At 42.6% G+C, this 20,877-nt stretch overlaps 1 protein-coding gene across 3 annotated transcripts in view; it reads left to right on the forward strand.

Annotated features, from left to right (window-relative positions):
- CCDC126 (coiled-coil domain containing 126) overlaps positions 1-20,877 on the forward strand; it is a 53,634-nt gene that overhangs the window by 17,712 nt on the left and 15,045 nt on the right. The window contains exon 1 of one of the 3 annotated variants that reach the window (XM_072650935.1): positions 14,117-14,254. The exons of 1 other annotated variant lie outside the window; for it this stretch is intronic. Coding sequence is in view for 1 of the 2 variants with exons in the window: in XM_072650934.1 (XP_072507035.1) it covers positions 20,764-20,772 (9 nt within the window). In the remaining variant the exon portion in view is untranslated. Of the gene's footprint in view, positions 1-14,116; positions 14,255-20,691; positions 20,773-20,877 lie in introns of those variants that run through there. One more of the 3 variants, XM_072650934.1, reaches the window with a different exon arrangement.

A 20,877-nucleotide genomic window follows, 5' to 3' on the forward strand; every position in this document is an offset into this window, starting at 1 on the left:
TCCACAATACTTCTGAATCCCAGCTTCCTTTTGTCCCATCAAACAGCTACCCTTCTTCTGTAGGTCCTTATCACCTAGTGCCTAGGTTAGTGCAAGAGATTCACAATTACTCTCCCTGCCTCCAATCCCCTCTCCACACTGCTGTCCAAGTGATTTTCCTATAGCATGGATCTGATCAGGTCACTCTCCTAATCAATCAACTCCAGGGACTCCTTGTCTCCAGGATAAACTATAAACACCTTTGCTTTGCTTTTAAAGACTACAACCTGGCCTCGTGCTCTCTTTGGCCTCATTGTTCATTACTTCTTCTCCTGCACTCTGTAATTCAAACTGTTCCTTACACACGATTTTGCCTCTCTATGTCTTGTCCTGGATTTCCCCCCGTGTCTGGAATATCCTCCTTTTTATCTTCACTTCATAGACTGCCTCTTCTTTTGCAAGAAGCCTTTCCTGATCTTCATAATTGCTGGGGCCCTCCCTCCCATATAACACTATATCGAACCATTTTGGATACATGTCTAATAATTCACTTTCTGTTTATGCAGTATATATTTTTCTATGTACTCATTCCCTCTCCCATCAGAATATAAATTTAGTGGGGACTGTTTCACTTCTTGTTCTTGTATCTCCAGCCCGACAATAGTGTCTGTCAAATAAGGAGCACTTAAAACATCCTTGCTGATCTATTGGCTGATTGATTAGGGCTTTCTCATTCCCTCCTCCAACTCTCTGTGCATTTCGTAGTGCCTTTTCTCCAGGAGACTGGCTCTAGGAACTGTTCGCTCCCCAAGATCACATTGAATAGCTCAATCACAATGTGTAGGAGCTTGAGAGCATCCCTTTTTCTGACTGGTGCCATCTTTTGGACAATGCTGTCCTCCTCCTTTGAGGACATTTGGTTGTTTGTCCTAACGCTGCACCCTCAAAGTCTGAACAAGTTCCCTCTGGGATATACAGTCTTCGACCTTCTGGGATTCAGATCCTGATTCTCCATTCTTCTGGGTTGAGTTCCATTTCTCTCAACCAGATCTCTTAGAGATCTATTTATAGGCTCCATTTTATGGGCCCTAATTCCAGGCTACAGTTCAGCTATACAAGAGTCAGATCCAATCAAATCATCCTCTATGGCAGAATTCAGTCATATTCAAGAAGGTGTCAGGAGGTCAGCAAATACCCATGGGGATAGGTTGTAGCTATTAAGGAGACCTAATCAAAGTTCAAAGAAAGGTGAGAGACTTTAACTTAAATCCACTTCCGTTCAACTTCACAGACTTTTTAAAGCTCCTCCTATGTGTGAAAGAGAAAGAAAAGGAGAGAAATAAGAATTTATATAGCACCTACTATGTGCCTGGCATTGTGTGCTAAGTGCTTTACAAATATTCATTAATTTGATCTTCACAACGACAAAAAAAACCTGTGAGGTGCTATTATTACTCCCATTTTACAGTTGAGGAAACTGAGGCAAAGAGAGGTTAAGTGACTTGCCCAGGGTCACACATATCAGCGAAAGCAGAGGCCCAGTTCCTGTCCCTAGGCTCTGGATTGATTTTTTTCGGTTTTGTATCACATCATTTTTATATTTTTTAATTATAAGTTTAGCAGCTATGAATGGACACTTCAAATATTTATAAGAACATAGTTCCTACCTGAAATGATAAACTTTCACTGTTTGTTTTTGTCAAAAATATGCAAATTAATTTTAATAAAGTAATACCCAAAGTAATCTAATTTTTTTGTCCCCTTCTGAATTGTTTTTAGCTTTTCTTGAAATTTTTGCTGATTTTGCTACTATCATCCTTGTTTACACACTTGAAGTCAGTGTGGACATTTCTCTTTTACTTCTACTTTCTTCATTTTGAATTACTTCAGAAAAATCTTCCCATATTTATTTGTATTAGTTGGGCTTTTTCATTTCTTGGGCACTAACTGTTCATTACATCCACGTATGACTATTTGTTTTGTCTTTCTTCAGCTGATGGACACATGAATGGTTCCTTTGGGTATTCAAAATAAGGCTGCCAGGAGTATTTTCATACAAATGGGCAGAAAGACCAAGTGATACATAGTTAGGATCCCTGGACTAAGAATCAAACTCTCCAGGGAAGGTGAGTGCAAGAGGGATGGATAGCCCTCCAGAAAACCTTTAAAGACAGAGAGGGGAAAAACAATCCTCGTGAAGAATTTTCAGAAGACACTGATAGGGATATGCAAGGAGCTCCTCATTCCATTTAGATTTTTTAAAAAGACACCGACAGAAGAAAGCACAAATACGAAAGTGTGGTCTGGATGCACAATAACAGTCTTGGAAAGATGAAGTGAGTTGGACTGAGTAAAACACTGCAGGGTCAGCAGAATGAGGGTGAGGTCTTGGATAGCTTGGTTTGGGATTTTTAGTCCTTTTGAGGGAAAGAGTCATCATTGCAGCAACTGGATAGAAATTCAGGAGGGAGTGATCATGGTGGACAGTAGGGAAAAGACGGCTCTCCTTTGGCTTCTGTTCTCCCTGCCACAGAGTGTGGTCTCTAGGCTGAAAAGGGGCCACCTGAGATGGAGTGGAAGACCAAACAAAGTGAGGAGATAGTACGCGGCAGCCTTCAGAACTCAGGTATCTACCTTAGAGTTCAATCACACCAGGCTCAGTTCATCTGTAGCCACTAGGTGGCGCCATAGTTCACAGAGCATTGGGCTTGGAGTCAGGAAGACTTGAGTTCAAGTCCAAATTAAGACACTTACTAGTTATGTGACCCTGGGCAAGCCGCTTAACCCTGTTTGCTTCAATTTTCTCATCTGTAAAATGAAATGGAGAAGGAAATGGCAAACCACTCCAAGTATCTTGGCCAAGAAAACCTCAAATGGGCTCACAGAGTCCAATATGACTGAAATGACTGCACACCAGTTCATCTGCGTCTCAGGGTCTGGAAAATAACTGTTATAATTTCTGAGCTGCTATCAGGTGACCTCTGAAAGATCACAAGAGAGTGAGAAAGGGGCCATTAAGACTGGGCATCTAGGTGTGTGTGGGTAACTGGAGAGAGTGTTGGACTTGGAGACCAAAAGACCTACTTTAGGCACTTAGTAGCTGGGTGTTTTGGGGTAAGTCAGTTATTCTCTCTGTGCCTCAGTTTCCTTTTCTGTAAAATGAAAGGGGATGGACTCGACCTCTGAGGTCCCTGATAGCTCTAGATTTAAGATCTTATGAGCCTATCACTACAGAAATTTTCCAGAATGGGAAGGAAATGGAGACTTGATTTGAATAAATGAGTACTGGACAACTAGAAAGGGAAATGGTGGTCACAAAGAGCCAGCATGTCTATGATTTGTCAAGAATCTGCTAGACTTATTACTTTGGTAGAAGTATTTGGGCTGTTCTTGTGGGATATATGGCTCCACGTATAGGTCAAAGAAGTGCCAGTTAGGTGAGTGTGGAATAAGTTTAATGGAGAGACTTATGTGGATTCCTTAGTGGTTCTATGCAGGGCTCAGCAACTTAGATAAGTGGCGTGTCTATCAAGATTATAGATACCATAAAGTTAGGCCTGATGGTTAACATATGGCCTGCCTGGGTCAGGTTCTAAAAAATTATTGACAGGCTAGAAGATTGGGTCAAATCTAGTAAGATTTCTTCTAACTGGGACAAATCTTACACTAATGTTAAAAAAAAAAATCAACTTTCCAAGGACAAGATGGGGAGATGTGACTAGATGTCATTTATTGAAAAAAAGACCTGGTAATTTCAATGCTCTATATGCCCCATAAGGGTCACAGGATGCTATTGCAGTGGGCGTCTGTCCTGGGGAGACCACTTCTAGACTCTTGGCTTCAGTTTTGGTTGCCATGTTTTAGGAAGGACATCCATAGAAGAATCACTTACCTGTCAAATAGATTTGAGATAATGTCACTAGATAACCTCTTGGTTGTTGTGCCCAAGGAAAAGGTAACTAGGAGGATGGGAACCATGATAGCTATCTTCAAATACTCCTTTAGAAGAGAAAACCAAGCTTTGGGCTTGGTCCAAAACTGGATCAGAATGAGGAACAGGAGAAGAAGGAGACCTGTCTCCAAGTATGATGTGACTCTTCGAAAGAGCCTTCCTTCAAAGGCTACAGAGCAGGGGTGGGGAGGAGTTGGGGGGTGGGAGGGATTTTGTGTAGAGAACATGGTTATTCAGTCAGGATCTTTGAAGTCCCTTCCAGTTCTGTAAACTGACCAGTGAAATTAGATGAGGTGGGGCAAGCTCTTTTAAAACTGTAGAACACTCTACCAATGTTATCTCTTTAGACAGATAATGATTTAGATAAGTGGTTTTTATGAAAATATGGGATTAATTTGAATTTTCAGTCATGCACTATTTCTAAAATATTAGGATATTTTCTTGCCTTACAATAGTGAAGATAATTTAATTTTGCTCTTATGATTGAAATTTTTAAAAAGTCTCCACTTACGGCCAAACAACAGTATGTATAACGAGCGCTCAGGGAAGGTGGGCTCCTCTGGGGAGGGCTGCTGAGCCCTTTGGGGGTGCTCATCCCCCTTTGGTGTCCACGTGGCTCCAAGGACCTATAGCATGCACAGCAGCCACACTTAGGCAAAACCACCTTGGTAGATGGGCTAAACTAGGCTGAAGTTAACCAACCGGCCACAAACTCATTGGTGAGTTAGGAGGATGTCTACCCTAAGCATGTGAAGACTTCCCCTGGTGGAATGAGAACATTTTGCTCCAGTGGCCATGAAGGTAGCTCAAGCAGGTGCTGTGGAGCTCTTCGATCTTGGTGAGACGTTGAAGATACCAGGGTCATTCATGGCATCCGGGCCACTGACAGTTGTCTTGACTTTTATCTTGTTGCTGGACTTTGATGACTCTGGAAGAGAGAGTAAGGCTGACAATTTTGTGCAACTCTGCCTCATTTAAATTCAAAAGTCAGGACATCATCCCATGATGTCATTGGTTCTTTTTGAAAATGAAGGATGAACAACATCCTTAGGATTTGGGCTTCACTATTTCAAAAGGAATGAACAAATTTGTACTCCTTATTGTATAATTTTGTATTACTTTCAAGAGAGATTACATTGGACCTCAAAGAGATTAAAGAAAAAGGAAAAGGACTGGTGTACAAAAACTGTTCAGTCGTGTTGGACTCATTGTGACCTCATTTGGAGTTTTTCTTTGCCATTTCCTTCTTCCTTAATTTACAGAAGAGGAAACTGAGGCTAACAGGGTCAAGTGACTTGTCTAAAATCACGTAGCTAGTAAGTGTCTGAGTCTGGGTTTGAACTCGGGTCTTTCTGACTCCAAGCCTGGCACTCTACTGTTGCACAGTGTCTACTGTGCAACCTAGCCCGTGAAGTACTAGAAACTAAAGGGATACCAATCAGTTGAGAAATGACTAAGCACACTGTTGCTTATTAATATGATAGAATACTATTGTGCTATAAGAAATTATGAAGGAGGTAGTGTCGGACAAATGGAAGAGTACATGTATGAATTGATGCGGTGAAGTGAGCAGAATCTGAAGAAGAATTTATTCAAGAGCAACATTACTATAAAGATGAAAAACTTTGAAGGCCATCAAAACCCTGGGCAATGAAATAGCTAACCATGATTCCAGGGATCTCCTGATGAAACATTACCTAAGTCCTGAGAGAAAGGTGATAGCCAACGTAGAAATTTATTTTGCTTAACGATAAGTGTTGTAACAGGGATTTTGTTAAGTATTTCTATATATGCTTAATAGTAAGGGTAAAAGAGGACAAACTTATAATTCTGGGTAACTTTTATGCTAGAGTAGACTCAGCCTACCAGACTTGGCAGGGAGTCCTAGGGAGAAATGGAGAACTGAACTGAAGAAGAGGTTTTGAGGGCCATTAGGCTCCTTTCATGTGGCAAAGCACCTGGTACTGATTCTTTTCCAGCTGAGATTTACAAGGTAGGGGGACCATTGCTCATACAACAGCTGACTGAAATTTTCCAGCTTATATGGCAAGAGGAGGTTATCCCCCAGGAGTTCAAGGATGCCTCCATTGTCCATCTCTGTAAGGGTAAAGGGAATAGATTGTCCTGTGACAATCACAGCGGGGATCTCTGTCTTAATCATTGTTGGCAAAATTCTTGCTAGAGTCCTCCTTAATAGGCTGATCCTTCACCTGGAAGATGGTTATCTACCTGAGAGCCAGTGTGGCTTCAGAAAGGGCTGAGGAACAGTCAATATGGTGTCTGCTGCCTGACAACTCCAGGAGAAATGCCAGGAGCAGAGCAGAGGTCTGTACACAACATTTGTGGATCTGACCAAGGCCTTTGACACTGTTAGTCGTGAGGGCTTATGGAAAATTATGTCAAAATTTGGTTGCCCAGAGAAGTTCATCAGCATTTTACATCAATTCCATGATGGCATGTTTGCCCAGGTTCTGGATAGTGACCAATGCTCTCGTGCCTTCCCAGTCACCAGTGGAGCAAAACAGGCCTGTGTGCTTGCTGCCATGCTTTTTAGCATGATGTTTTCAGTCATGTTGTGAAAAGCTTTCAATGAGGATGAACGTGGCATCAAGGTCAACTATTATACTGATGGTAAGTTCTTCAATTTGAAAAACCAAGACCAAAGTGGAGGGAGTATTGGTGCATGATTTTCTGTTTGCAGATGATTGTGCACTCAGTGCAGCCTCTGAAGCTGAGATGCAACCAAGTATGGATCAATTCTCTGCTGCCTGTGCTAATTTTGGCCTAATGATCAACACCAAGGAAACACAGGTGCCCCATCAGCCACCACCACACCATCCATATGTGGAACCATTGGTTACAACAAATGGAGAAGTTGTGAATGCTGTGGGTAAGTTCACTTACATTGGTAGTGTACTTTCAGGATGTGCCTCATTGACAATGAGGTTGATGCACACATTGCATTAACTAGCTCAGTGTTTGGGAAGCTCCAAAGAAAAGTTTGGGAGAGAAGAGGTATCAGACTGACTACCAAAGTGAAGGTCTACAGTGCTGTTATGCTGACCTCATTGTTGTATGCCTGTGAAACATGGACAGTCTACCAGCACCATGCCAGGAAACTGAATTGCTTCCATTTGGACTGTCTTAGGAAGATTCTGAGGATCACCTGGCATGGTAAGGTATCAGACACTGAAGTCCTTGCTCAAGCTGAACTGCCAAGTATTCAAACTATGCTTCAGAGAGCGCAACTCTGATGGACTGGCCATGTTGTTCAGATGCAAAATGTACACTTGCCAAAAAGATTATTTTATGGAGAACTTGCATGGGGCAGGTGATCACATGGTGGTCAGAAGAAGTGATACAAGGATCCCCTCAAGGTCTTTCTCAAGAACTTTGGATTTGACTGTGGGACATCGGAAACACTGTCACAGGACCACTCAGCATGGTGTGCCCACATCAGAAAAGGTGTTGTGCTCTTTAAGCAAAGCAGAATTGAGATAGCACAAAGAAAATGTAGGATGCACAAACTGGAGTGACCACAAATTGGAGTGGCGACCCCAAATATTCCCACCAACTATGTGTGCCCAATTTGTGGTAGAGCATTTGGAGCTCTGTTGGTCTGATCAGCCACAGTCCTACACACTGAAACTTCACTTTCTCATGGTGATGTCATTTTGGTCCTCTTCCAGAATGAAGGACAACAACCAATGGTAAGGGAGGAGTTGTTTTAGGGAACTTGAGGATGGAGGAGAAGATTGGAAACAGCAACAGTGGGGAATGGGAAAATGAATGGAATAGAGAAGACTAGGATGTTTGATTTGCTAATTTAAGGAGTCAGTTGAGATTAGGTAACATAATCTAATCAAAATTGCTTCATGAATTTCTTCAGCTTCATTCCTACACTTTGTAATATTTTAAAGATAAATGGATATTACAGTGAAATAAATGCTTTATTTACATTAGTATAGTATTCTTATGGGTTTTATTCTTGTGTATTGCTGATACCTGGTATAAATTTTATTTGATCATAAACAATGCTCCTCTCCCCATTTTTCTGTACACTGTTTACTATGGTATATTAATATTTTTGCATATATACATTCATTTATAATATTGACGAAGTTTTCTTTGTCTACATTACTTTTTTCAGGTTTGGGGATAGGGTCATGTTTGCTTAAATGTCATCTTTTTCTGATTTTAAAACATTTAAAACAGTACAGGGATTACTCTTTGAATATCTGGTAGAATTCAATGGATATCAACTTTAAAAATGTTTAATTTTGAATGAAATCCCTTTTTTACATTCAACAAATAGTAAGAATTGCTGGAGGCAAGATAGATGTACTATACTATATTGGAATTTGAGAATGTTGGCATAATCAAGTTGCAAAGACATAAGTCAAACAGTCCCTTTTCTCAAGGAGCTTATTTCCTGTCTGGGAGACCACATTCTGATGCAGAATAAATGCAAACTGAACAGAAGGTAGTTTACAGAAGGAGATCATTAGCAGTCAGAAGGATCAAGAAAACCTTCAGGCAGAAGCAAAAGCATGAGCAAATCTTGAAGGAAATGAAGAACTCTCTGAGGTAGAAATGAGGAGGAGTAAGAGCATTGAAGATATGGAGAAAAGCCAATTCAAAATCATGGAGATGGGAGATGGAGTACTTGATGTGTGGCGCAACCAGAAGGCCAGTTTGACTGAAATACAGGAGTCATGAAAGGAAGTGATGAGGTTGATGGCAGATTATAAGGAACTTTAAAAACCAAACAGAGGAGCCTATGTTTTATCCTAGAGAAAATAGGGTTCCACTGGAGTTTATTGAACAGGAGAACTAAGGATTCATTGTTTTTTGTCCTTCTTTCTCAAAGGGGACCATGAGATGAGGAAGGTGATGCCATGACTTGCAAGTGAACTGGATTTAAGTGAGGGAAGGCTATACAAAGTCACCAGCCTCACTTTCTCCTCCAGAGCCTTCTGAGTTCAGTGGGCAAGATATAGATCAGGACGACTGGAGAAAGCCCCCCTCCAAACTAAGAATTCAAAGAGAAATTGGTGAAAGGGGAGGGCATTTCAGGAACGGATGACAGTCTGTTCAAAGAAACAATGATAGAAAATGGAACAATAGCAATTAGGAATGAGTGGGAAAGATACTGAGCTCTGTTTGAGAATGTCTTTGGATCCTTGGTTTCAAAGCTCAGCTCAGGCATCACCCTCCACAGCAATCTGTTCCCTGATGACCCTGACTGTTAAGTCCCCTTCCCCCGCATTACCTTAGATGAATTTATTTTGTAACATATAATGTATGTATGTGTGTGCTTTAGTAGCTTCAAACTGTATTAACACTTTTGTGCCAGCCTGTGTTTGGCATCTACTGATATGTATGTATCATATATAGATACATGTGCAAACTCCCTGAGGGTAGGAATTGTTTTATTTTTACCTAGTTATTTACGTGTTTCCTCCTTGATTATACTGTGAGCTCCTCGAGGGCAGGGTCTCTTCATCTTTCTTTGTATCCTCATATCTTAATAAATATTTTTTGACCGATAGATGTATCCATAATACCTGATCACTGTGTCACAATAAATGCATTGCGATTGGTTGATTGATTTCATGTGACATCAGCTTCTTTAATGCCAACTTCAGGTCTATTTCCTCCTCATTGAGCTGCTTCTATTAAAGCTTTGAAAAGGTTGTAACCTTGTTAGAGAAATATGTAACTGATTTACGCAAAGACTACATGGAAGTAATTAGAGAACAATAAGTCTCTAATAAAATTCTAAACTGGATATACTCAAATTACTTTGAGCTCTTAGGCTATGAAATTAAGTACTAAAATGTGTGCTGCATTAGTGAATAGTCAAATGATATGAACAGGCAGTTTGCAGACAAAGAAATCAAAACTATCTATAGTCATATGAAAAAATGCTCCAAATCATGATTTATCAAAGAAATGCAAATTAAAACAACTCTGAGGTATCACCTCACACCTATCAGGGTGGCTAATGTGACAAAAAAGGAAAATGGTGGATGTTGGAGAGCATGTGGGAAAACTGGGACACTAATGCACTATAGGAGGGGTTGTGAATTGTTCCAACCATTCTGGAGAACAATCTGGAACTACGCCCAAAGGGCTATAAAACTGTGCATGTCCTTTGATCCAGCAATGCCAGTGCTAGAAATATATCCCCAATACATCCAAAAAAAAGGGGAAGAGGACCTACCTGTACAAAAATATTTATAGGAGCTGTTTTTTGTGGTGGCTAAGAATTGGAAATCAAAGGGATGCCCATCAATTGGCGAATGGCTAAACAAGCTATGGTATATGATTGTAATGGAATATCATTGTGCTATAAGAAATGACAAGCAGGATGATTTCAGAAAAATCTGGAAAGATTTACATGAACAGAACCGGGAAAATATTATACACAGCAATCGTAACATTGTGTGATGATTAACGATGATAGACAGCTATTCTCAGCAATGCAATGATCCAAGACAATCCCAAAAGATTGATGGTGAAGTACGCTATCTGCCTCCAGAGAAGGAACTGATATTGACTGAATACAGACTGAAGCATGCTACTTTTCACTTCCTTTCATTTTTTTCTTCTATTTGACTCTTATTGTACAAAATGACTAACATGGAGATGTTTTATATAATTACATATATGTAACCTATGTCCAATTGCTCACCATCTTAGGGAGAGGGGGAGGAAGGTATAGAATTTGGACCTCAAAACTTTAAAAATTGGGCAAAAAATAAAATGTATGATGTTGGCAATAGATGTTAGGATTAGACCTAAGATAAAAATATAAAAAAATTAAAATCATAAAATCCCTTCCATGTCTTTTAAAAATATTACTAACTTTTATTGAATTATTTTTTCAAGCCTATATTTTTTTGCGTTTATCCCTCCGAGTCAGTAAATACTGATGAGGTCTGGTTTGTGTGTACCAGGTCTCAATGGCAGCAATGAAAAATGTCATATTGGGTTTCTCTAAATTCTTTATTTCCTATACCATATAATTTAGCATTTCACTGTACTGCTCTCTTCTCATTTGTTTCTCTAAGTTCTATTTTCTTAGTCATACTGCAAACCCCTACAGAGGTGGCCTGGGACAGCATCATATACACATATATACATATATGTGTGTATGTGTATGTATACACATACATATACATACATATGTGTATATGCACATATATGTATGTTTGTATATATGTATATGTATTCATTCATATGTTCATTTATTTAATCCCCCAAAGCATCTAAAAGTAGACCTGGTAGAGATTAGTCAATTCTTGTTGATGGATGGATGCATGCACTGATTAATTTTTAATTAACTAACAAAATGTGTGTGTATATACTATTATACAGTGCAAGTTGCCAGTTCCCAAGGCTTTACAGCTTGTATAGACATAAATATGGAGAAAATAGAATATGATCTAGAGGAAAGGGGGAGGCAGGAAATGGAAATAGCTTAGTACCCAAGCTCCCAGTTTCTCTCTTCTCTCTTTTATCTACTCTGGAACGTCAGAGAAAGGGGCTAACAGGGTGTAGGTGGGAGCAGTTGGGAGAGCTGATAGTGTCAGTATTTTCTCAGTGGATTACATGTGAACTGCCATAGCACCAGGCTGAGGAGATCGAAGAGTGGGTACTGTATGGGAACTGTAAATGTTACGGAACATGAGAAATTGAAGCATATGACAAACTTCCAGAAGATTGTGGGAATGAAATAAAACAGAACTGGTTGATGCTTAGTTGACAAACGTTGAGAAGCCTTTGTTCTTATAGAAGCATCTCTCCAAATTTCCAGTGCATTTTGCAAATTTTAAAATGCCTTTAGAACTACAGCAGCTAGGTAGACTAGTACCTCAGTTTTTATGTTTTATATTACTAGCAATTTGATTTTCTTCTTTTAAAAATCACATTAACTAATAGTTTTTCTATCAGTTTTTTCCTAAACCCCCCAAGTTTTATTTATTAATTCAATGATTTTCTTACATTCACTTTTATTAATCTCAGCTTTAACTTTTAAGATTTTCAACTTGGTGTTTAACCGGGGATTTTTAATTTGTTTTTTAATTCTATTTTTTCATTTCACACCCAATTTCTTGGTCTTTCTCTATTTTTTTTAAATTGATGTAAGCATTTAAAGATAAAAATTTTCCTCTGCTGTTTTTGCTCTATCCCAGAGTTTTTGGTAGGTTTTCTCATTATCATCCACTTTGATAAAATTACTTACTGTTTCTATGACTTTTTCCTTCCATATAGTTTCCTATGCACACGTTGGCTCCCCTCCTTAGCTGTTTTGGGTTTTCTTCCTTGTATCTCTGTGCTTGGCATATGGTAAGCACTTAGTGAATACCTTTTGGAGGAAGGACTAAAGGACCTCTCTGATCTCAGCACAGCTGGTTGTCAGGGGATGCTCAGAAAGTTTGTCCTTCATGACTAGTACAAAATCAAAGGAGAGATCTCAAGAGAAGCATTTATCACATTCCATTCGATACAATATTTATTGACCCTTTACCACCATGTGCAGACCGCTAGGGGGCGCCACGTTGCACCGAGTGTCAGACCTGGAGTAGGGAAGCTGATCTTCGTGTGTTCAAATCTGGTCTCAGACACTTGCTGTGTGACCCTGGGCAAGTCACTTTACCCTGTTTGCCCGTTTCCTCATCCGCAAAATAAGCTGGAGAAGAAAATGGCAAACCACTTCAGAATCTCTGCCAAAAAACCCCAAATGGAGTCATAAACAGTTGAATATGACTGAAAAACTACAGAACCACCATGTGACCTCCTTGAGGTATTTAAATTATAGTCATAGAGACCTGGGAACTGAGATTTCATTGGCATAGGGAATCGCAGGAAAGGCATATTCTTCCAACAATGCAGGTTGGCACCTTCTACGGAAGCCCTAGTCTTAGAGAACGTAGAAAGACTGAGTTCAAATGCAGCCTCAGGAACTATCGGTGTGACCCTGGGTAAGTCACTTAACCCTATTTGCCCCAGTTTCCTCCTCTGTAAAATGAGCTGGAGAAGGAAATGGCAAAACACTCCAGTATCATTGTCAAGAAAACCTCACTTGGGGTCACTCAACCTCAGACATAACTGAAAACAAGAACAAAGACAACAAAAGTCCTGGAGACTTGCCTGGAGCACGGAGAAGTTACCTCATCTGCGCAGGCTCCCCCAGCCCGTAGGTGTCGTTAGTGGTACTTGGCCAGGGGGAGGGACGTGAGGGAGGGTCCTATCACTGGGTCCTGTGACCTCCCTGCCTGCTCCTCCCCTTACGCTGCTGGTCATCCTTGGCAACAGTGTAGCAACACTAACAATGGATACACTCGTGATACATTGTTTTATATGACCTTCCTGGCAAGCCTCTGATTGACTGTTCTCTTGTCCCCATTTTACAGGTGGGGAAAGTGAGGCTCTGAGAGGTTATACCACACACCTATTGTTAGTATTTGAACCCATGCCTCTCGGGACTTTGTTTATCTTTGTATCCCCAGAACCTAATCCAGAAAACTGAACATAAAATAGGTGTTTGGACTGTGGACCAGGTCCCTGCTTTGTACAGGCTAGCCTCTAGTTTACTATTATTTTCCCCATTTTACAGAGGAAGAAGTTGAGGCAGACAGAGGGTAAGCGACTTGCCTAAGGTATTACAGCTAGCAAGTGTCTGAGGTAGGATTTGAACTCGGCTCTTCTGACCCCAGGTGCACGTGGGTGCCTCACGACTTCTCTGAGCTTCAGTTTCTTCGTCTGTCGAATGCGGCAGCTAGGCTCGATGGCCTTTAAAGGGGCTAGACTCCCCGCTCTGAACTTAGGATACACTAGTGGAGCTACAAGCCTATGAGCCTTGCTCCGCACAGATCGCGTTCCAACGTGGCCTTCGCTGGAGCCCGGAGAGCGAGCCTGCCGGCGCACATGCGCACACTACCTGCTCTGAAGGGGCGGGGGAGGCCACTGGTTGCCTCGCAACTGCGTTTCCGGGGGTGGGGTAGTGGGAGGAAGAGGTGGGGAAGGTGGCAGATCGGTGGGCGGAGTCGAAGGAAGGCGGGGAGGGGGCGTGTCGGAGGGCGGGCACTCTCAGACTCCTCCCAAGCGTCCAGGCCCCTCCTCTGCCTGGGCAAACTACACCTCCCACAATGCAGCTTGGGAGGCGGAGCGGAAGCCGGGTGAGCGAGGGGGCGGCGTAAACGCAGCGCCTGGAACTGAAGAAGAAGCTCCCGCCTCCGCGCCGGTGCCCGTGCCCGTGCCCGTGCCCGTGCCGCCGAGGGCGCCCGCACCGAGACTCTGGCCTGGACGGACAAGGTAATCCCGGCTGCGGCCCCGCTGCACGGTGGCCCCCTGACTCCCGGGCTCGACTGGGCCTCCCTGCGTGCCCCCCGGGACTCGGCGCCCAGATCCTGGACCCCGGGGTGCGAGACCCAGGCGGGATCCTGGTTCTGACCGGGGGGCCAGCCCCGCCCCCATCTTCATCCTCGGGGCTGGCGCTCCTCTCTGGGCTGGTCCCTTCAGCGGTGCAGATCGCAGCCCGCATTTGCCCTGGGGCAGTCAAGCGGGGGAGGGGCAGGACTAGAGCTTTTGACCTTGACCTCCCTCCCCCTTCCCCCGCCCCCCCCCCCCCCCCCCCCCCCCCCCCCGGCCAGTACCCAGGTCGCTCCCTCAGCCTGGAGAGCCAGAAGGAGGCCCCGTCTCTGGGGTCGGGTCCTCACCTACCGCTACTGGACTTCTTCCTTCCCTTCTATACAGCGGTCATGCCGTCATTCTGGGCCAGGGAAGCCCACCCTGTAAGGACCGAATCGGGTCCCCACGGCCACCTCTCTGGTCAGATGGGGTGGGGGCAGGGTTTCCCGCGTGGGTCACTCCGTGAGTGGCAGAGGTGAATTTGAATCCAGGGTCTTTGACCCAGGTCCAGTATTCCATCTGCGGCAGACCCTCTGTCTCCTGATAGAGAACAGTCTATGAGTCTATAAAATATATAATAGTCTATTTAATTATAACATATAATAATCTATAAAAGCCACAGGTTGTGCTCTGTCCGTACAAAGGATGGCAATAATGATGATGATGCTTTACCTGTGTTATCTCTGGAGTGTTATGAGGATGCCATTTTAGGGACTGGAAGCTGGGCATGGTGGCAGAGGTCCCAGGATCTAGAAGCATTCAAGTGAGGAGGATCAGGGAGGGCGTCCAGTCCAGCCCTCTCATTTCAGGGGCTGGCAGGAGTGGCCACAAGGGATCCAGGGTCATACAGGGAGACTCCAGTCTAGAGCTAGGACCCTTTGCATTGTTCCCAGTGGCTCTTCTCTTGTCCAGTCTCCTGTGGTCTGACTTTGAGAAGAACAAGCTGGGTTGTTGTTTTCAAAGCTCTTTTCTCTTAGCAAGCATCCTAGAATGAGTCCTGGAGGGGGCTTCAGAGACTATCTAGGCGGCTTCAGAGACCCTCAGAGAGGCTTCAGAGACCCATTAGTGACGTTCAGAGACCTTCAGGGGCTTTAGAGACCAGCTCTTTCATTTTTCAGTTAAAGGAGTTGGGGGGGGGGGTGCCAGTAATGGGGTCGTTTGCTTCATCTTCCATAGCTAATAAATGGTCAACCAAGAACTTGAACCCAGGTCTGCCTCCTGTGAGCTGGGCCTTCCTCTATGCTCTCCCCAAACCTAGAAAACTCCCCTTCCATGGCTGATGATAGTTCGTTATCACCACTGTTGTGAATTTCTCACAAATATTTTTATGCTGAACTTTTGTGTCATTCAACCCAAGACAAAAATTGAGTCTCTGGAGTTTGGGGTGGAATTGTTCCAGGTTTCCCCAAAGGCTAAATCCTGGGTCCATTCTACCCACTCCCTTTCTACTGTCTTCTAAAAGAGCATGACTTTTCTGCCTTCTTGAGATGATCACGTGAAGAGATGGAATTTTGGAGAAACTGATGATCTTGCTTCTTTAGGGATGAGCTTTCTTTTTTTAGCCATCCTTTAAGGGATTCTAGCTTGTCCTCCGGGCATTTTTTGATGTTGCATCCTAAGTACAGAGAGGGCTTCTTTGCTCCAGCTGTTTGCTTTCTGTTCTCAGCAGTGCTCCCCACACCTTCCCACTGGCTAGTGTTCTCTCTCATCTCTTACACTTTGTGTTTTCAAGAGTAGTTTTGTGATGCTAAGGAACAGCTAACCCAATGTAACCCTCTCTGGATCAGCTGAAATGTCAAAGTGTTCTGCCCATAATTTCTTCACTATTTCCTTTGCATTTGGTGATGATGGGCTTTTTTTTTTTTTCTGTTATGGATTATTGAGGTTGGAAGGGATTTACCCCTTTTTTTCTGAAATGTCTTTGGCCCTCAAAATAATTGAATTTTAATCTAAAAAACCATTTTGTTGTATTTTAGGGGCACAAAATATGGAGTTCATACGAGCCCTGAGGATGTTATTTTCTGAATGTTCAGATCAAAAAGAAGTTCATGACACATAGAAACTTGCTATGTTGGTGGGAATGGTGCGTAGGTTTTCTTTGCTTTTAAAGAGAATATTATTTATTTTTAATATTTGTTTTTAAAAATTTTGAGCTCCAAATTCTTTCTCTCCCTCTAGCTCTTCTCCCACCCCTTGAGAAGGCAACCAGTATGATGCCCATTATACATATAAAGTCATGCAAAACATTTCCATATTAACCATGTTGCAAAAAAGAAACCCAAGAAAAATAAAGTGAAAGAAAATCTGCTTCATTTTGCACTCTGAGTTCGTCAGTTCTCTTTGGAGGTGGAGAGCATTTTTTGGAATTGTTTTGGAGCATTATCTTGAACAGAGTACTTAAGTCTTTTCTTTCACAGTTCATCATTGTTACAATGTTGCTGTTATGGTATATGCTGTTCTTTTTTGTATCAGTTCATATAAGTCTTCTCAGGTTTTTCTGCAACCATCAGTGGGTAGGTTTTTTAAGAGAGATTTTTCTGAAGAAGGAAAAATGTTTGATTGGATCCACACTCATTGGGTCTATACACACATTATGTTCCTACGTCACTTTAAATTGTGTGGCAAAAATCCTTCTCTACAGTATCCATCTATGGTAATATTTCTCAGGTGCACTATGTGGTTAGAAGTAGGTTCTTTAAAAAAATTAGAATATTTCATGTGAAATATTTGACCTCATTTTGTATTTTAGATTAAATGTAACAATTAGCAAACAAATTCCACCACACTTTTAAACTGTCATTCATTATTTACTGTAGAAGTACTGTTTCGTCAGATTATTAACAGATAGTGAGGACTTAATTCATAGATTCTTTTGACAGTGTGATAATTAGTGTTTATGTCCAGCCTTCAGTTAATATGAGCTCTTTTTTTTAATTCTTTTTTTTAATATGAGCTCTTTCTGAAATCTCATGGCAGAATCTGATGGTTCATCCTTATCTCGAAGGTGGAAATTTTCATGAGTTTTAACTCTCTGACACTTTCATTTAACTGATGTATGTTTTCAAAACTCTTCTCTTTTTATTGTTCTGGACAGTCAATATCTTCTCACAGCTTAATTCTCACCATTCAGTCTGACATGGGAAATGTGTGGCTTTGGTGTCACTGGCGTCCAGATGGGTCCAGTGAAGTTATCTATAGCTGGACTAGACTTCACCAGACAAGGTGAAGGCTGGACTGGTAATTCCCACCCCTTTAATTTTTCCATGCATGGAAAATTAGGCCTGAAGTGTCTTTAAGGGGCGAGCAAGCCCTTTCGTTCTCCCACTAGAGGTAAAGATGAAAATACCCTGCCTTCTATTCATTTGAAGTTATAAGTGAGGCTCCCTGGGGTTTTCTTGAGAGAGTTTCCTGAAAGAGGGAAGTTAGAGAGCCCTGGCCTCAGGGATTAGGGTTAGGGTCAGAATTAGGGTCTGTGCAGTGCCAGGAGTCAGAAAAATGCACAGAAGGAAGCCTGACATTTTTGATTTTTCTTGGAACTGACCACAATCTGTAGATTTGGTCCCAGCTTAGTAGCCCCTGTTACAGGCAATTTTTTAATTGGCGTACTATCTACACAAGTGATACAGCTTAAACAACTTTTCCACAGGAAAATAGGGTACAATAAATACAGAGAGTAATTCCATGTTCAGTTATAGAGTGTGGACTGAGGGCCACAGGAGGCAGAAGAGATCAGGATCCTGGAGGACTGAACAGTGAGTGCTCATTCCATTTAGCAGGTGACTTTCATAGATATTCAGTAATCAAAAGAAGAGATTTTGAGCAAGGGAGGCCTGAGCTGTGCCAGATGAGGGAGAGAGGCAGGTGGGCTTCACTGGGGAAAGAAGGGTCCAGGTTGTGGATGCCCTAGGGGACATCGGCTTTTCCCCTAAATTCCTGGCTCAGACATGTTACCATAATCTGCTGCTTTGATGCCCACATGATTCCAGCAAACTGAATCTTGCCTCCACATAAAGAAGCTGGGAGTCAGCTAGAGACAGTGTGGGGTTAGGCGGAGAGCCCAAACTGTCTGAGTGGGAGGAAAATTTCCTAACTTGAAGGGGCCCAGGCTGATTGTCACTGTACTCAGAGCTTTCATCCAAAATAGTGCCTCTGATGGAATAGAAGAAAACCTGGTGGACCTTGGGGGCCATTTTGTGAGCTTGTGATTGTAACAGGGTCTTTGTTACAGGAGGGTTTGGGAAGTGGAGGGAGGAGGAGTGTGGGAATAAGGCAGGAAAGGTAGGTCGAGGCAGATTGTTGGTTCTTCAGTGGGAAAGTCCAGTAGACAGTGAAGGAGTCACTTCAATGCTGGGGATGGATTGTTCAAGCTGTCTTTTAGTGGGAGTGTGGGTGGAGAAACTAGGGCTGACCCTTGTGATTTTAAAATCAGCCCTCAAGCATTTCTTAACCTCCCACTATGTGCCAGGCACTGTGACAAATATTCTCTACCTTCAAGGATTCCTCCTTCACATTTAGTTAAGGGAGATATACCCATCCATAGGTATGGACAAACTAGATATAAGGTCATTTGTAGGGGAGGACCAGGGCCCGTGGGCACATCAAGAAGGGCTTCGTGGAGAAGGGTTCCTGGAACTGAACCTCAGAAAATTATGGGGATGCAAGATGAGGAAATGAGAAAGGAAGGCATCCCAGGCAGGGGGTACCATGAGGGCAAACGTAGAGAGACTGGAAATGAAACATTGTTTACAGAGAATCCCTTGCAGGTGGGTTTGTTCCAAATGGAGAGAGTTGGAAGGAAAATTTATAAAATCAAATAAAACTGGAAAGGTAGGAGGGAACCAAAGTGTGGAAGGCTTTAGAAAGCAGGCTGTTATTTGTATTTTCTTACAGACAGAAGGTTGTGCCAGGGCAGCCAGTGCCTAGCCTCATCCCTCTGTGGAGGCCAGAGACCCCTCGCCATCCAAAAGCCATTTTCTTAGGTGGAAGGTTAGCCAGTCTGATGAGAGGGAGCTTTAAGATAGAGCTGTTCAGACGAGTCCAAGGAGGCCCAAGGTTTGCTAGCCTGGGGAGAGGGTGAAGCTGAGAGACCTCAACCTCATCCCGTGCAGGGGAAAGGCCTCAAGTTGGCAGAAGCCAAAGGTTGAGGAATGCTTACAGAGGCTCATTTTGTTGGGACTGGGAGGTGATTTTCATCAAGTAATAGCCCTGTGGTTTAATGTGAAAATAAAAACCTTACAGATGTAAACAGTGCTTAATTTGATCCCCTCTTTCTCTCCCCTCCCTCCCATTTACTGGGTGGAGAAGAAAGTGGCTTTAGTTAGCTGTTAAAAACTAGAAGACCTGAAGCTATTAATTATATTCTGGTTCCCAACCACCACTATCTCTGTAACTTCTCTGGGCCCTTTTCATTTAACCTATATTTAGATGGGGGGGAGGCAGTTTATGAGGGTTTTTAAACTGAAGAAGAGGTTTTGAGGGCTGTTAGTCTCCTTTTATGTGTCAAAGCACCTATTCCAGCTGAGATTTACAAGTTAGGGGGACCATTGCTCATACAAAAGCTGACTGAAATTTTCCAGGTTATACGGCAAGAGGTCCCCCAGAAGTTCAAGGATGCCTCCATTGTCCATCTATGTAAGGGTAAAGGGAATAGATTGTCCTGTGACAATCACAGCGGGGATCTCTGTCTTAATCATTGTTGGCAAAATTCTTGCCAGAGTCCTCCTTAATAGGCTGATCCTTCACCTGGAAGATGGTTATCTACCTGAGAGCCAGTGTGGCTTCAGAAAGGGCTGAGGAACAGTCAATATGGTGTCTGCTGCCTGACAACTCCAGGAGAAGTGCCAGGAGCAGAGCAGAGGTCTGTACACAACATTTGTGGATCTGACCAAGGCCTTTGACACTGTTAGTCGTGAGGGCTTATGGAAAATTATGTCAAAATTTGGTTGCCCAGAGAAGTTCATCAGCATTTTACATCAATTCCATCTTGGCATGTTTGCCCAGGTTCTGGATAGTGACCAATGCTCTCGTGCCTTCCCAATCACCAGTGGAGCAAAACAGGCCTGTGTGCTTGCTGCCATGCTTTTTAGCATGATGTTTTCAGTCATGTTGTGAAAAGCTTTCAATGAGGATGAACGTGGCATCAAGGTCAACTATTATACTGATGGTAAGTTCTTCAATTTGAAAAACCAAGACCAAAGTGGAGGGAGTATTGGTGCATGATTTTCTGTTTGCAGATGATTGTGCACTCAGTGCAGCCTCTGAAGCTGAGATGCAACCAAGTATGGATCAATTCTCTGCTGCCTGTGCTAATTTTGGCCTAATGATCAACACCAAGAAAACACAGGTGCTCCATCAGCCACCACCACACCATCCATATGTGGAACCATTGGTTACAACAAATGGAGAAGTTGTGAATGCTGTGGGTAAGTTCACTTACATTGGTAGTGTACTTTCAGGATGTGCCTCATTGACAATGAGGTTGATGCACGCATTGCATTAACTAGCTCAATGTTTGGGAAGCTCCAAAA

Source organism: Notamacropus eugenii, chromosome 3 (genome assembly GCF_028372415.1).
Source record: "Notamacropus eugenii isolate mMacEug1 chromosome 3, mMacEug1.pri_v2, whole genome shotgun sequence".
Lineage (NCBI taxonomy): Eukaryota > Metazoa > Chordata > Mammalia > Diprotodontia > Macropodidae > Notamacropus > Notamacropus eugenii.